Source organism: Phaseolus vulgaris, chromosome 2 (genome assembly GCF_051622355.1).
Source record: "Phaseolus vulgaris cultivar YP4 chromosome 2, ASM5162235v1, whole genome shotgun sequence".
NCBI classification, from domain to species: domain Eukaryota; kingdom Viridiplantae; phylum Streptophyta; class Magnoliopsida; order Fabales; family Fabaceae; genus Phaseolus; species Phaseolus vulgaris.
In genome coordinates this window covers 40,192,337-40,209,940 of record NC_143499.1, presented here as the reverse complement: position 1 = coordinate 40,209,940, position 17,604 = coordinate 40,192,337, and the positions used below count along the sequence as shown (strand labels likewise).

General features: G+C 34.9%; 1 protein-coding gene and 1 pseudogene across 3 annotated transcripts; both read left to right on the top strand.

The window, feature by feature from the left end:
- Positions 1-680: 680 nt before the first annotated feature.
- LOC137812005 (mitochondrial inner membrane protein OXA1) lies at positions 681-17,246 on the top strand. Of its 2 annotated transcripts, none has more exons than XM_068613877.2 (10): positions 681-828; positions 1,180-1,658; positions 2,067-2,157; positions 2,488-2,535; positions 4,608-4,666; positions 13,539-13,614; positions 13,710-13,841; positions 13,980-14,087; positions 15,511-15,565; positions 16,712-17,246. In XM_068613877.2, exons 2-10 carry the CDS (start codon positions 1,198-1,200, stop codon positions 16,966-16,968), a joined length of 1,287 nt encoding a protein of 428 aa, XP_068469978.1. In that variant the 5' UTR covers positions 681-828; positions 1,180-1,197; the 3' UTR covers positions 16,969-17,246. The 2 variants fall into 2 exon arrangements, 1 of the variants encoding a protein (XP_068469978.1); XR_016518740.1 differs by having other exon boundaries at positions 695-828; positions 13,706-13,841.
- Positions 7,800-10,304, top strand: LOC137812006 (uncharacterized; annotated as a pseudogene). The gene is made up of 3 exons (XR_016518739.1): positions 7,800-9,281; positions 9,363-9,759; positions 9,846-10,304. The product of XR_016518739.1 is annotated as an uncharacterized LOC137812006 (transcript).
- Positions 17,247-17,604: the final 358 nt, after the last annotated feature.

The following is a 17,604-nucleotide window of genomic DNA, read 5'->3' as shown; positions in this document are numbered from 1 at the left end:
TTATTATTATTTGAGTGGCAAGTGAGTATTTGTATGAAGGCAAGTGAGCTGATTTGCATATAAAACCCATTACTATCACCTTTAATTCAGAGAAGAAATGACTTAAAAACCATCTGGATGAAAGAAAACCTCTTAGAATCTTAATTAAGATTTTTATCTATGATGCAAAGACTTATAATTATTCATAATATTATTAAATATGACATAATAGCTCTAAACCATCATCAAATAAAATTATATTAATTAGACTTTTAAAATTAAGCACAAAAAAAAATCAAAATGATTGGATTTAACTCAATGAACTTCCCAGGACAAACTTTAAAACTGCAGACTTGAAATTTCTCAGACCTATTTAGCTTAGCTATGTTAAAATTATTTCCTTATGAAATTTATGTAAATTTAAGGAAAAAATAAAAGACCAGAAAAACTGTGACTTGAAATATTTTTAATGAAGTTTAACCAACTTTTAGCACCCTCCATATCGCGTGCCTCTGTTTTCGATATTTATATATTTATAAAATTGGAGGAGTTAATTAAAATATTAATCACAGGTAAGATAAAACGTGAACAATAAAGTTGCAATTTTATTGTAAAATAAAAAAGAAAAGTAAAAATGCAATTAAATATTTTAAAAACATTATTTGGGGGCAAAACGGTGTCGCTTAGATCGTAGTGTAATTAAATTTGGCGTTGTTTCGAGGAGATTTAAGATCTCCTAAAACCCTTCTTCCGTTCTGTTTGGGACACTGCGTGCTGAGCGGCTCTGCCTCAACCCGAAGGCTGCGCCACCGTCGTACGCCGTCCACCGTCCACCGTCCACCGTCCACCGTCAGTTCCTTTCATCACTTTTGCATTTTCATCTGCGTTCCTTGTCGAAGTTCTGTTTCATTGCTTTCTTCACATTTATTTGATTTTACTCTATGCCTTTACACCGTTTTAACCTTAAAGCAATTAACATAGTTATCGAGGAAGGTGGTTAAGTTGGTTGATATGATAAATAGAAGTACCCGGAAAAATTATTGACACGTGTTCTTTATGTCTACTGTGCGAAATATGCTTAAGGTTTTGCATACTTTATTTGATTGATTCATTGGTACCAGAATTTCGAATCAATCTGAATTACGTGCAGTGTGATTTTTTTATTCTGAACTCAATTTGTTATTTGATGCTGTTTCAAAGAACTGGCCAAGAATACCAATGGCTTACCGGCGTTGCCTTTTGATAAGAGGAAACCTTGTAGATCGGAGGTGCCATCCCTCTTTCAGTTATGTTCTTCATAACGATGAAGGGAGACAGGAAAAGTCTGAGGAAAAATCATCTTCTGCAGGCGTTAGTAATTTCGCCCAAATAAGGTCCTTTGGAAGCTCTCTTAATGGACCATTGGGGTTTTCTGCTCCTTCACGAGATAGATTTTTTTCTCCCTGCACTGGATATGGTTTCTGCCGTTATATGTCGACAGTGAATCAGGGTTCAGATAAGATTGACAGCGACATAATCACTGATGTAGCTGATGTACTCACTGACACTACCATAGACACCATAGCTTCTCAGGCTCCCATTATTAATGAAGTTGCAATTGCTGCCGCCGATTCTTTTTTGCTTGTAAAGGGCTTGCAGTACGTGATAGATGCTGTGCATTCCTACACTGGCTTAAATTGGTGAGTCTGCGTGTGTATGTGCGTCTATATATATCTATACTAAAATAGTCCAGAATTAGTTTCATGCTTGTCAAGTTATCGTTGGTCTATGCTTATACCAGGGATTTGGGTTTTAAGTTTAGATTATCTGTTTAATTATACCTTTCTATGGGCACTGAGTTTCCTTTAATATTTTCTAAATTGATATATCAGCTTATTTTATGTCAGTTCAACATGTAAAGGGAATTTAGGGTTTCAAGATTATGCTACTGTTGGCAAGGTTTTTCTTGCCCTATTTGTAGTATGTGATGTATATTCCGGGATTTGATTATCCAGTGGTTATTCATAATTCATACATAATACATGTAATATTTGGTGGCAAATTGGCTTTCAATGGTTTTTGTTAATCTTATTGCTTCTTTGTTTCAGGTGGGCAGCAATAGTTCTTACAACCCTGTTGATTCGAAGTGCTACAGTTCCACTCTTAATAAATCAACTTAAGGCCACTTCTAAACTTACGGTATATTATGCTTCTCTTAACTTCATCTTTGTTTCTTTCTTAAATAAAGTAATGTCAATTGCCTCTTGCTTGTACCTTCCTCCTGCCCACATCTGATTGTAGTGGACACAATTCAAACATTTGAAGGGAACTGTTTCCCTTAGTTCACTTTCTTTTTGGATTAAGATCTCCTTAACAGGGCTTAGAAGGTTAATTCTAGCTTCATAATTCTGTTCCATCTTTTTTATTCTGTTTTCTGTAAAGGTTCTCAAGCTTTATATATCTATAATGCACTTTTTTTTTATATTCTAATCTATATTGTTACTAAGCTTACTGTTTCACGTATGACAGTTAATGAGGCCTCACTTGGAGGAGATAAAGCAACAGATGGACGGGATGGTAATCTCCAAATATTTTTTATTACTGATGAAATTGCCATGCTATTCTATTGAATATGCAGTGAGCTAATGGGGCCTCACATGTTCTTTTTCCCTTTTTTTCCATAAATTTTATATTTGTTTGAACATTTTAGTTGGTTCATCTATAAGAGTCAAAATAAAAAATTCCACTTAACTAATCTCCTTTGCTCTATACACTAAGCAATGTGACTAAATTCTTTTTCTACAAGATGATTTATATGATATGTTTAACATAAGCCTTTTCATTTGGCTTAAAATTGACTTTAAAATTAAAAATCAAAATAAGAGTTTTACTAGAAAGTTAAAGCTGTTCGACCATCATTACTTTTTTAGCTTGGAAGAGATGAGTCTAGAGTGGGAAAAGAGGGGAGTGTGGAGAGAGACAAGAGAGCAAGGCAAGAGAGAGAGAGTGGGGAGGAGAGACTATAGATAATTGATGGAGCTCATTCCATCATTTTAAGCATGTTCTCTTACATCCTGAACTGGGGTGTAATGTGATGGAATGGTTTTTTTTATTTAATTGTAAATTTATTATTTTAGCCCTTTTCTACTCACAATAGAAGCAAAGCAACTACTACCTAGATTTTGTACACAATGTTTATCTAGTTTCTTCTTGCACAACTGAAGGTATAAAGCTTCTCACACAATTTTTAAATGCAAAAGGCTTCCAGCAGAATGTACTCTGTTTTTTAGAAAAAGGTTTATATAGTATACTGTGCTTTCATTGGTATGAAGTAGATGCAGTGGTCCGGCAAAACTGTACTTTCACAGTTTCAGTTGTGATATAAGCACAAAAATCTAGCATTTGGCAATCGTAATTTTTAGAAGCTGAGAATTCTCAAAACTCAATAAATTCTGTTGGTCCTACCGAAATATAAAAGACCTGTTATTTTAAAGGCACTTTGTCTGTTTCTCGTTTATGTTGTTTGACACCAATCTTATTTTCATGTATCGTGTTTGATAGTTCTACCTTAATTGGCACTGCAAGGAATTGGCCATCATTATGTGTCATGAAAGTTGCACTATTACAACAATAATTTTCTTTTAGTGTATTTATTGATATTTGATTTTCTTTTAGTGTATTTATTGATATTTGATTTTCTTTAAAAGCCAACTCATCTAACGGATTAGTTTCTTCATCACATAAGACTTTAAGAGGTCTCATATTCTTCCAAGAATTTGATGAGGAGATTGGTTAAAAAGAAGAGAAAAATATACTATTGCATATTATTTTTAAGATAAGGGTAATTTAGTAATAGAAAATGATTTATTCATTCATTATCCAAATAGTAAAATGAAAATTTTGTTCCATTTCAACATAATATATCCGAACAATGGAAAGAGATGCTAATTGGAAATTTTACAAGCCGTCCAAAGATGTAACTTAAGCTATGTTTGTCAACATTGACTAATGCTACTGTCTTAATCAGAACTGCTCCAATCAGTGTTGTTACCTCTGTCAAAACATGTCACTCAAATATCTTCTGACACCACCAAATATGTCATTGTTGCTGCCATTGCCACCATCACTTCCCATACCTTGTTGCCACCATTATCATCATGATAACCTTTTTAGCTATGTTTGTTGATATAGCACAGGCCTTGATTGTGATTGTGCACTGAAAAACAATGCATAATAATGAATTCATCTAGATAATAAATGATCTGTATTAAATGAATAAATGCATTTTCAGAACATACATTTTGTTTCTGGAGTTGTTTGTTAGTTTTGATGTTTTAAAAATATGTACTGTTCTATGTAAACACACACACATATATGAATTTATTGTTCAATTGTTGCATATTTATTTATATATTTGTATGTAAGAAGACACTTGATTGCTGGATAATCATTCTTCAATGTTTGCCTGTACCTGTTGATGAATGGCCTTGCAATATATATAAATTTTAATGTCTAAACATGCCGAATATTTATCAACCTTCAAACTTTACTTTATGTGGTATTTTGGTGAAATTTTTATGTTTTGGATTTTATTGCATGTATTATCAAAAACAATTTTCTCTTTGATCACAATAACAACCAATTTTCAGGCTATGGATCCCGTTGCTGTAGCTAAAGGTCAGCAGCAGATGAAGAAGCTATTTAAGGAGTAAGTGGTTTCTTATTTTGCTTCTAAAGACTATCCTTGACATTATTTTCGTGACCTCTTCTATTCGATTCTGGTTTCATTTTTGGTGTATAATGGTTGCACTGTGTTTAGAGCCTAGGACCTCTCTCCCACCTGCACTAGGCCGATCCTCGTGAGTTTCTTTTATTCTGTTCTATAGCTGCTTATAACATTTTTTAAACCACTGAATCTTATGTAATCACTACCCTTGGTGATATAATATTATTAGGCATTAGTGGAGCAATCTTTGTGGTGACTTGTGAACTGAGATGGCCATATCTTAGATCATTAAATAACCAATGTCTATTTTAACTTTTATGAACAACTAATGTTGCTTCACTTATCAACAATTTACATCCGATGGGAAGACAAGTGGTGCCTGATATTTAAACATTTATTTTGCTTAGTGTGATCATTTAATATATGTTTAAGGAGTAAGTGGTTTCTTAATTACTATTCATGTTTAAGAACTAGGACTTAAGTGGTTTCAATGGCTTTTAGGAAACAATGTTTCAAGTTAGGAAGCACATACACTTTTGTAGAATGGCGTCTTGATGTGTTAGATACTTTTAGACACGATAGTTGTTGGACATGTCATATGTCCGACATACCTCTACTGTACCTTTGAGAATAGTGAGTCGCCATGTTGAAACTATTTGGACAGGCTTTTGACTCTCCTTATAACGAGGATTGCTAGTAATTTTGTAATCTGTGTGCACTAAGTACTCTTATTTTATGATGATGAAGAGACATAACAATAAGGAATAAAGTCAATACTTAAATATTTGGTATGATATTTCCCTATCAAATCATATCATATCTCTATTTAATGTAATTAAATCGTATCTTTAACACTTCCTTTCAAGTTGGAGAATATGTCATATGGCCAAACTTGTTACATATGCTATCAACATGAGAGCCTTGAAGTGACTTATTGAACATGTTTGTGAGTTGGTCATTGGAGTTAATGAAGTAAGTGATGATTTCTCCTAGGAGCACCTTCTTCCTCACAAAGTGACAATTAGTCTCTATGTGTTTGATTTGCTCATGGAAAACTGGATTTAATGTAATGTGATAACTTTATTGTTGCATGAGTACCTTGAGTGCCTCCAAGTTTTAAATGCTGGAGGAGTTTCCTAAGCCATGTAATCTCATAAGCAGCCATTACCATGGTAAGATACTCCAACTTCAAAATTGGATCTAGAAACTATTTTCTCCCTCTTGCTATTCCAGGAGATGTAGTTTCTTTCAATGAGAACACAATATCTAGAATTGGATTTGTTAGATTGTGATCTTGCCCAATTAAAGTTGGAGTAACAAACAATTTCGGAATTACTTTTGTCCACATATATTAATCCACGACCTAATGCATTTTTGAGTTATTGAAGCATATCATGACAACTTTCCAATGATTATCACATGGATCCTTCAGGAATTGGCTTACCACACTAACTACAAATGTGGTGTTTGGTCTAGAGACAATGGGTGATTAAGTATTCCTACTGAACGATGATATCTTCTAGGGTCTTTCAGTTTCTCTTCTTGACCTAGAAGAAGCTTCACATTGGGGTTCATAGGGGGTAGATTTAGTGGGGATATTTAAGGCATATTTTCAGTGAGAAATGACAATATCATTGGATGATTGGGCAACATCACTATCGAGGAAGTATGTAAGTGGACCCAAGTCCTTAATTTGGAATTGTTGTGGAAATGAGACTTGAGATGAAGGATTCCAAAAGAATCATTGCCAATGATGATGATATCATCAACATGTACAACAAGATAGAATGGAGGTGACAAACTGATTGATCAACTTTACAGCGTGTCATACCAAACCCAAGCAAAGTGGAGGTGAGATGACCAAACCATGCTTCAATGTATTGTTGGCTTTCAATGCACCCATTGCTACTAGCATTACCTGTTGCCACTTGTGGTCATTCATGACATCACTTGTAAACTTAGGAATAGACACAAAATCCAAAGAAGAGATAAAGGAGTAGTAGGAGGGAAATAAATGGTTGTAATTAAGATTACAAGCATGCTTAGGATTAGGACTACAAGTGGACTAAATACCCGACGAAGTGTTAAAGGAAGTTTAGGTGTAAGTGACAATGGCGGAAGGACACTTGCAACAAGATATGGTGTTGGAGAATTTGTTAGAGGTGGTGCTAATTGAGTCTGTGTCTATTGGGTGGTCAGGAATGACAAGTGATGCGGTAACAGGAGCAACATGTGGGTTTGGAAGTACATGTGGAACCTTTAGGGGAACATCTTCAACAATGGAAGAAAAGAAAGAGGTATGTTCGAAGAATGTAACATCAACATACTAGATATTGTTAAAGTTGTGGAGAGAAACATTTGTAACCCTTCTAGAGACGAGATTAACCTATAAAAATACATTCCAAGGGTTTTCAAGATAGTTTATTTTTACTTGGAGTTAGATCATAGGCAAAACATGTACTCCTAAAGACATATAAGGGAATACCTACTTAGTATTCAAGAGGAAGTAAGGAACTTGATTGTTTAGAATTGATTAGGACATGCAGTTAATGAGAAGGCAAGTAGTAAAAATGGCATCCCCCAAAAACATGGGAGGTTACAATGAAGAATGGTACAAATTGTTTTGACCACGTGATAGTTTTTGCATTTAACACTTGTTTATTATGACCAGTGTTGTCAAGATCGCGAGTTAACTCGCCGATCTTCTGAGTTTATGATCTTTCCAGGCAAAATCGCGTCAAATCGGAGATGGGATCGGACCATCTCTGGATCGGAGCGATCCAGCGATCCAAGGGCTGGATCGGACGATTCATGGGCCCCAGCGATCCATGACGCGGCCCAAATTGAAAACCCTAAATTAATAAAACCCTAATTTTAAAAACTGAAACCCTAATCTGAAACGAAACCCTAATTTTTCTTAACTTGTGCCGCTGATTGTGCTTGTCGCCGTAGCTCTTCTCGTTGACGCCGCCTTCGCGCACCACCGCGTACCACCGCGCACACTCTTGCTCGCCGCCGTCGCCTTCGCGAACGTTGCTTTGCGCCGCCGCCGCCTTCGCGCACCACCGCGAACGCTCCGCTTTCGTGCTCTCTCTGCTTCGCGATCGCTCCGCCTTCGTGCTCTCTTCGCTTCGCGATCGCTCCGCCTTCGTGCTCTCTCCGCTTCGCGATCGCTCCGCCATTGCCTTCCGCTCCGTCACTGCCTTTCGTTAATTTTTGGTGATCATTTATAATGGCTAGTGGAAGAACTGATTCAGCTTGGAAGCACTGTGTGTCTGTTGATGGAAAAACAAGGAACCTAAGGTGTAAATACTGTGATAAAGTACTCACAGGAGGGGTTTACAGATTAAAACATCATTTAGCCGGGACTTCAAAGGATGTGGGGGCATGTGTATCAGTGCCTGAAGATGTTAAAAAATCAATGATGGATACTGTTGTTAATCTGCAGCAAATTTTTTTAAAGAAGTCAATCTCTAGAGAAGAGAGTTCAGTGGGACAGACAGAAAGTGGTATAAAAAGATCAATTGAAGAAGAGATTGGGAACTCATCAAATATTTTCAAGAGAAAAGGATCTCAAAGTACTATTAATGCCATTTTCAAGAAGAATGACAGAGAAGATGCATGTAAAGAGATTGCTCGGTTTTTCTACAATAATGCTATCCCTTTTAATGTAGCAAAGAGTGAAGAATTTAAGAGGATGGTTGAGTTAATTGGTAGACATGGTCCCGGATTAAAGCCACCATCCTATTATGAAATAAGAGTGAAATACTTGAAGCAAGAGGTTGAGAAGACAAATCTGATTGTAGAAGAACATAAACTTTTCTGGAAAAAATATGGATGTACAATAATGACAGATGGCTGGACGGATAGGAAGAGGAGGACTATACTGAATTTTTTGGTAAATAGTCCAAGGGGAACGGTCTTTTTGAAGTCTATTGATGCATCTGATATATGCAAGACAGCTGACAAAATCTTCAAAATGGTGGATGATATTGTTGAAGAGGTTGGGGAAGAAGATGTCATCCAAATTGTAACGGACAATGCAGCAAATTATAAAGCAGCTGGGGAGTTGTTAATGCAAAAGAGGAAAAAGTTGTATTGGACTCCTTGTGCATCCCCATTGCATTGATCTAATGTTGGAAGATTTTGAAAAGAAAATCCCACTCCATCACGACACAATCGCCAATGGGAAGAAGATTACAACCTACATCTACTCCAGAACTGATCTTATCTCCTTGTTGCACAAATATAGTGAAGGAAAAGATTTGATAAGACCAGCCAATACTCGCTTTGCCACCTCTTATCTGACTTTAGGATGCTTGAATGATAATAGAGGATCACTTATTAAGATGTTCACATCCTCAGAGTGGCAATCTAGTCAATTTGCAAAAACTAGAGATGGAGGGTTGGTGGAAAATCTGATAATGGACAAGGGATTTTGGAAAAGCATTTTAAATTGCTTGAGGGGTGCTCTTCCCCTGATTAAAGTGCTGCGCATGGTTGATTCAGATGAGAAACCAGCCATGGGATTTATTTATGAAGAGATGGATAGGGCAAAAGAGAAGATACAAAATCTCTTAAATGGAGTTAGTAAAAGGTAATTTCCCTATATTTGATTTCTAAATTAGATATACAAACTTGTTTTGGAGATTTATTTATTTGTTTTTATCTTATTTAGCTACACTCCCCTTTGAGAAATCATTGATCGGAGATGGGACAACCAATTGCATAGGCCGTTGCATGCTGCGGGCTATTATCTTAATCCCATGTTACACTATCATCCTGACTTTAAAGTTGATTATGAAGTGAAACGTGGAATGTATGAATGTTTGGAGAGGTTGGTGAGAGACCTTGATGTGATGAGTAAAATTGATTTTCAATTAGAGAGTTTCAAGAGCAAGTCTAGATTGTATGGTACTCCCTTAGCTCAACTTGGACTCAAGACCAAAACTCCATCACAATGGTGGGAATCATATGGTGATGAGCATCCAGAACTACAAAGATTTGCAATTAGAGTATTGAGTTTGACTTGTAGTTCATCTGGCTGTGAGCGTAATTGGAGTGCTTTTGAAAGGGTAAGAATTTAGTTCATCTGGCTGTGATTTCATAATTATTTTTTAGATGATCATATGATGTGTTAATTATTTTTATAATTATTTAGGTTCACACTAAGAAAAGAAATCGTTTACACCAAATGACTATGAACGATGTGGTGTTTGTGATGACTAATTCAAGATTGACGAAGAAGAAAGATGTTAGAAAGACAAAAGAATATACGGTTGATGATCTTTCTTCTGATGATGAATGGACTGTGGAGGAAAATGAAACATTACATGGTTTAGATGAAGAAATATTACTTGAAGTTGGAGCTAGTAGAGGAGCAACAATTGAGGTTCCTCCAATTGATGATGATAATGATTTGGAAGTTCCTCCAATTGATGATAATGAAAATGAAGATTTTTTGGAGGATGAAGATGATTATCCTATGATGAATGCGAATGATTTTGTTGGATAGTTTATTTGTATTAAACATTATCTTGAATTTACTTTCTTTTAATTATGTTATGTATTTGAACCGTTTTATGAATTATGAATCTATGTTAAATTATGTTATGTATTGCAACCATTTCATGAATTATGAATGTATTTTTAATTATCTTATGTATAGTAACTCGAATAGTAACTCTTCCGAGTCGAGTTACGATCCCCGAGTTACGAGTTTTTTCTCCCTCTCCGATCCACCTCCAAGTTACGAGTTTGACAACACTGATTATGACACATGGTCACATGATGTCTAATGAAAAATCTCCTGATTTTAGGAATATTGAAATTGGGAAGACAAATATTATTTTTGTATTATTAATTTGTAAAATTTTAATTGATGAGTGAAAGTGATTTTGAATTTCAAAACAATATTTTGTTAGAAAAATCCCATAACAACCGTACACATAATTTATAAATGTAACCAAATGAGAATATCCAAGTGTTGAATAGGCACGATTGAGATCCCAAATATCAGAGTGAACTAATGCAAATATGACACAACACATTTATTGACACAATTACGCAACTTGTACACATGTGTTTACCTAATTGACACAACTCACATGAAAAGGATTTACCATTGAACATCTAAGAAGTAAACACAATTTTTCTCATTTTGGTGCTTTTAAGATGATGCCTAAGAGCAAAGAGGCAGATGAGACTTAAGCAATTGGAGGCTCGACTAAGATCCCAAATATCGGAGTGAACTAATGCAAATGTGACACACCATAACTTGTTCACATATGTTTATGTGATTGAAACAACTCACATGAAAAGAACTTAACATTGGAAAATTTGGGAAGAAATAAACTCAATTTTCTTACATTTTGGTGCTCAAGATGATGTTTAAGAGCAATAGAAGCAAATGAGACTTAGGTAATTGGAGTGAATTAATGCAAATTTGATACAACGCATTTATGGACACTAGTAGCATAATTTGTACATGTGTTTACCTAATTGAAACAACTCATGAAAAGAACTTAACATTGGAAAATTTAGGAAGAACTAAACACAATTTCTCCACATTTAGGTGCTCAAGATGATGTTTAAGAGCAACAAGGGCAAATGTGAATAGGCAATTAGAGGATCGATTGAGATCCCAAATATCAAAGTGAACTAATGCAAAGTGAAACAAGGGCACAAGCCATTGTTTTGTATCAATTTCTTCGTTTTCAGACCTCTGAGGAATCTTCCCCGCTTGAGCCATAGTAAAAGACCTAACCACTTTGCTTGGGTCTTTGTCAAGGGAGAGCCTGCATTGAGTACTAGGTGAAATGGGTTACCACACTCCTATCCATTGATGTCTTGGATGGAGATATTCTTGAAAGTAAACCTTAATTATTGGATAAATGCTTTCTTGCTGCTCCCCTTATTATATAATGATCTACTACACTGCTTTGAATGTCCCTGAATAGATGCACACATTTATTGACACAAGTACCATAACTTGTACACATGTGTTTACCAAATTGACACAATTCACATGGACTTAACATTGGAAAATATAGGTAGAAGTAAGCACAATTTCTCTACCTTCAGGTGCTCATGATGATGTTTAAGAGCAATAGAGGTAGATGAGACATAGGCAGTTGGAGGTGTTAGTTGTATAATCTTCCAGACTCATATTGCTCTAAACATTAGTCCAATGTGTTGATCCTTTGCAAGAATGAAATTATTAACAAACAAGACATAAATATCAATAGTATGGATGAATTTACTAATAGAGATAGAGATTAAATTAAATTGACAACTAGTAACTGTTCCGACCTCAAGTTTGAGAGATAGCATCCTTAGGGTCAATCACTTCATTCGAGGTATTGTCCGCTTTGGAGGTCGGTGCTTCGTCAAAGTTTTGTCCTTAAAAGGCGCCTCAGTGGGTTGGAGGAAGAAAGAGTATATAAACTGCCCTTGGTCTCGACTCCTGAGCAATGATGGGATGGTTGTAAGACAAAGTCAAAAGCATCACTCGATAGTTGTGAAAGAGGATGCAGTATGTTGAATGGTGAGACATCAACTGCTCTTAAACTTGTCGTAGGTAGGAGCAATTAGTCTTAATGAAATCTGATTTCGAATTGCAACAAGGTTAGATGTTAGTCCAACAAAAGCAACAAGTTAGGAATTATCCACATTGGTTGTGAAATGTCTATGCATCTTTATAAAGGGCATAAGAGTGGAACAATCCAATGAGGCAATTAGGGATGGTAGTTGGCTGTTCTTGTTAGTTTTTCACATGTTAGGAGGGGGACATTGGTGAAGGTCACATCAAAGTCAACTGAAGTGGGAGTAGCCATTAAACACACAATATTGTTAAAAAAAAGGAAAGAGTTGGATTCACGAACAACCACAAAAAACCATGTTAATCTAAATACAACCAAAGAGCCACAAAACAAAGTCATTGGAAGTGGAGGAGCTTGGTGGAAGAGTTGTCAAAGGAAGGCCCCCTTCGAAAGAGAAGTAGCGTGTCGGGGACAAAACTGGTCATTGGAGGATGTCAATTCTGGTTGTGTGGCAGCGTCAGTGGTGGTTCACGTCGAAGAAGATAGTGGGACATTGGACAATGGCAAGCCACTATGTGGGGGGCAAAGTAAAGGAAGGTGAAAAACCTAGAAATTTGATACCATGTATAGAAGGTAGTTGGTAATTGTAAATACATGAGTACTCTTATTTATAATAAAGAATGGATACAATAATAAGAAACATTAGCTATGTGCCATGTCCTATATTTTGGATATTAGCTATCTCTTGGTGTTTGTCTCGTGTTTGTGTTGAAGTTGGGGCTTCATATCTCATATACCACTTTGACACATCTTGGACTCCTATTCAATTGACTTCAGCATGAGTAGAGAAAGTAAACTGACACCTACAATGCTCATGACTTCCTAGACATTAGTATCATAAAAACATAAAAGCAAATTAAAAGAAAATAACTTGTTTTATAAATAATGCAAGACTTGAAGCTTGTTTTGAGGTTTATGTCCACAAAACATAACTAGTTATTTTAACTATAAAGAGATATGTTTCTTAGAATTCTATTGAAAGTTGTTATTATAGAAAAATGTGAAACTTAGTTTGTTTTTATAGTGTTAATTATGTAAATCTTAATTCTCATTTGAAATTTTGTGTTAATTACACACACACATAGAGAGAGTGTGTGTATGCATGAAAGGTGTCATATATATTAAACATTAGCCATGTTTTATGTCAGTTTTGGAGTCAGTGCTCCATAGGTTTCGAGTATAAGTCAAACTTCTCAGTTTGTGGATATTTTGTTTGACTAAACATTTTCTTCCTTTGGTTTTGACAATTGCAGATATGGTGTGAGCCCTTTTACTCCATTGAAAGGACTCTTTATTCAAGGCCCTATTTTTGTTAGTTTTTTTCTTGCGGTAAGCTGTTTCAATTTAATATTTTACTTAGTTGCAAGAGTCTGAAGAGCTTTTATATTGTTTCTATCCGTTCTCATTTTTGTGTTTCAAGATAGATATCAAATATGGCTGAAAAAGTGCCTTCATTCAAGCATGGCGGAGCTTATTGGTTTACTGATCTCTCAACTCCAGATACCTTGTACGTTCTTCCAGTTTTGACTGCATTGTCATTCTTAATAACGGTAGAGGTAAGCATTTTTGCTTCAGAAACTTTCTACTTTGTAATAATTCTTTCTAGATTGACTTTCATCATTCATGATTAAATGTTTTTTGAGTCTGATACATTAATTCCAATTTGGACTAATTGATTTCATACTGTCTCTTAGTGTAATATGCAAGAAGGGATGGAAGGAAATCCTGTGGCTAGCACCATGAAAAATGTCTCCAGGGGTCTTGCGGTTCTTACAGTTCCTTTCACCATGGGATTTCCGAAGGTAAACTATCCTAGCTTAGTTTTTTTTTTCAGAAGAACACCTGTCCTTTGCTTACACTTGCTTTTGCATTTGAAATAATTGTTGGATGAACTTGGAAAGAAACAGTAGTTCTGTCTGAAGTTTCAGTATAAATTGCTATATACAATGCAGAGAATGAATGATACATGTGTGAAACCATTTCAGAAAAACGAGAGCAAACAAATTATTAAATAGAGTGCTTTTGGTTGCTCCTTCATTTTTTGGTAAACCACATAAATTTAGTTGACTTTTCAATTCTTTTTTATGAAAATTAGTTAAAGAAAAGCAGAAAGGTAAACATAGCAAATTGCTTTATTGTTGTACGTTTCATATGGGTAATATGGAATTGCACTGTTTCATCCAAGCTTTTCACAACTTAAAGTCACATGTAGTTAATCACATGATCTGAATTGCTGACTTGTCCAATTGAATTAGATTTGTGATTCTAACCAAGGTCCCGTTTTGGGTGGCTGTGAGTTAGTTTTTTATTCAAACTTCATTTCTAAGCAACCCCAGTTGACAAAAAAGGGGTAATTTGAAAACCATTTTACCTTTCTTTTCAAAACAGAAAAAAAAATTTCAATTGAGTTTTAAGTTTTGTGAAACCTCTACGTTTAACCTAGCCTCCTATCTGCCTTTGCTGGGTAACCCTCTCTTCCTCCTTGTTGCCTCTCTATTGTATGATTTCTCCTCTACGTAATAGGTTTGTCTTCCTCTCTCTCCATTCCCCTCTTTCTTTCCCCATCTTTTTTGTTCTTCTCTCTTTGTGTCTGGTGCATAAAACCATGACTAAATTATCAAACAGAAACTTCTCTCTTTCTATGTTGTCTGGGACTACAAATATAGTTTCTTGGTTTCTGTGAGTTTCAGTCCTTGTTGTTTTAAGGGTGTTTCTCTTTCCTGGATCTCCAAAGGTTTTTCTTTTCCTCCCTTATTGTGTTCTTGGTCACTCAATTATTATTATTTTATCAGAAAGGCAGGTCATAATAATCAGAAAATTTAATGTTTGAATTATATTCGGAAACCTAACAAATATTTTGTATTGACTAAGCAGAATCATTCTATTTGACTCTGAAAACTTAGAAAATGCTCTTTTTTAATTTGAAAAGAGATGCCTTAATATTTATAAAATTTAATTTTTAATTTACTTTAAATTGAAGGGTATCTTTGGCAATCAAAGGTTTGCGACCCATGCCTTGTATATGCTATAGATGTAGATATTGATTTTCTACATTCCATCCACATGTTCTAGGTTTATGCGCTTATTTTGTTTGTAATATCTAAATGATGTTTAGCTAATTGAGAAAGAAATGAGAGATTGCCAGTTTTCTCTTTACCGCTTCATGTTCGCTTTCATTTGTCATTCCATGTAGTTTTGAATTCGTGTTTCTTTATAATTGTGCAGGCAATATTCTGTTACTGGGTTACGTCAAATTTGTTTTCACTTGTATATGGACTTGGTAAGGCTCTTGAACATTTTTATGTGCAATCTTACTGTCTTTTTCCTATTTTCACCACTTAAATAGGCAGAAACCTGAATTTCTTGAAATGCATATTGCTTTGGGCCTTGATTCTACCATGGGAATCATGATTGCATTTATGTAGGCTAGAATGTATAGTGCACGTAATTGAAAAATCCATGGCTCCATAATCTTGGTATTCTTTTTGAGTGCTTTTCTCTGTATCCATGATGATTCAAAACAATCCAAGATGCACTTACAAGTTACCGTATTGCACTCTTAGTTTTACTAATTGATCTAATGTTTTAAACATATCAATGAAGTTGAATGCCTCTTACAATCTTATGTTACCTGACTGACTTTCATTTAGTTGTTAGTCCCTTCTAGTAAATCTGCTTGCTTCATGACCTACACCAAAATGATCATAATTCCAGTCAAAATTATCATCCTACAAAACAATGATCTCATTAGGGTTATGTTTTGTTCTCTCAATCTTTAGACTTTTCAGAGTATTTCTATCCTCTGTTTTAGTCATTACGTATTTATTTATTTGCATTTAATTTCAAAACACATGCATAACTTGCATACCATTTTGTCTGGAATATTTTCTCTAGGTTGTCAATATTATGGTCTTTTTTATTGTAATAATATTTAGTTCCCTTATTATTACCCCTAGGATAATTTACTTAATCCAAATTGTAGGATCAAGAACAAGATTAGTTTATCTAGTAGATAGCATCTTACCTGTGCGTATCGGTACACTTACTGTAAATCATTCAGCTTGGTCTAGATTCTGTTCATGTTATTGGTTGGACTGGAATTAGAGGACTAAAATTTTATTTGAAAAGGAGTAAATTTGACATAGATTTAATTCTGTAGTCATGGAACATGCTGTCAAAATTTCCTTATATTCGAATGGTGAGATTTAACGATTAAATTCATGTCATTTTTCTATGATGATGAAATTATTCCCCCGATGGGTGGGTTTAAGCTGAGTTAAAAAAAAAAAAAAAACTAGAGGACCAAAATTCTCTTAACAAATAGATCTGTTTTTCCTCTCTGAACTGTATAAAACAAACACAATGCGATCCTTTTTATGCACTTTGTTTTTTTTTTCTAATCCCTATTTGTTCTCTTATTTTACAGCTCTTAAAGTTCCTGGTGTAAAGAAAACATTGGGTATTCCTGAAATACCTGTTACAGTCCCCACCAGTGGTCCGCAATCGCCCTTTTCTATATTTCCCGCTCTAAAACAAGCTACCTCCGCAACAAGTGAGTCAAGCTCAGTAATACGTGATGAACCTTTAAAACATTCAAATACAAGGATATCTTCTTCTTCTGTTATTAGTCAAAGGCTTAGAAGTTTAGAGAAACAAGTGAAAGGAAGAAAGACAAACAAGTGAGGAGAATTTACTTTGTCTAAATTAGGTATGGAGCAATTGTGCTCAGATTTTGGTTATATTTTATTTATCCCGGGATGAGGGGGAAATTAGTTCAAACATTGATTGCTAATAATTTTGCTTAGGGATTTGCCTATCGCGTAGTCTACACTCAATTCAAGGCTTTCTAAATTCTCGTGTAAAAGCTAAGTCGCTATGGGCTTTATGTATTTGACATCTGTTATAGTAAAAGTGTGATTATTTTTTATTGGGAAATTTTACAATTATTTTTTATTGGGAAATTTGGCAATTATTTTTTATTGGGAAATTTGGCAATTATTTTTTATTCTACATTTTGTATTTTCTTTCAGACATCGTAAATGCCGCACAGAATATTCAAGCTTGACGAAGAAATATGAAGAATGTTGTGTTGTGAACATAATAGTATAACAAGAATAATAGTCTTAATTTTAACGTCTATTTAAGTTTTTTATACGCAGAAAAGTGAACACAAGTGGGAATGTGAAGGAAATTTTGCTGATATGTCGGTTTTCTAATTATCAAAGCTATTGAAATACTCAAATTAGAAAAATGAAAGGTTTGGGATAGAGAAAACGGCGAGTGATACTCAAACTATATTCTCACTGTGAGGAAGGGAGA

What these genes read in the sequence shown, in the direction of transcription:
- LOC137812005 (XM_068613877.2), top strand. Translation starts at nt 1,198, where the DNA reads ATGGCTTACCGGCGTTGCCTTTTGATAAGAGGAAACCTTGTAGATCGG. An exon ending in TCCTACACTGGCTTAAATTG is followed by an intron (nt 1,659 to 2,066) that starts GTGAGTCTGCGT and finishes TCTTTGTTTCAG; the next exon opens with GTGGGCAGCAATAGTTCTTA. An exon ending in AGCAACAGATGGACGGGATG is followed by an intron (nt 2,536 to 4,607) that starts GTAATCTCCAAA and finishes ACCAATTTTCAG; the next exon opens with GCTATGGATCCCGTTGCTGT.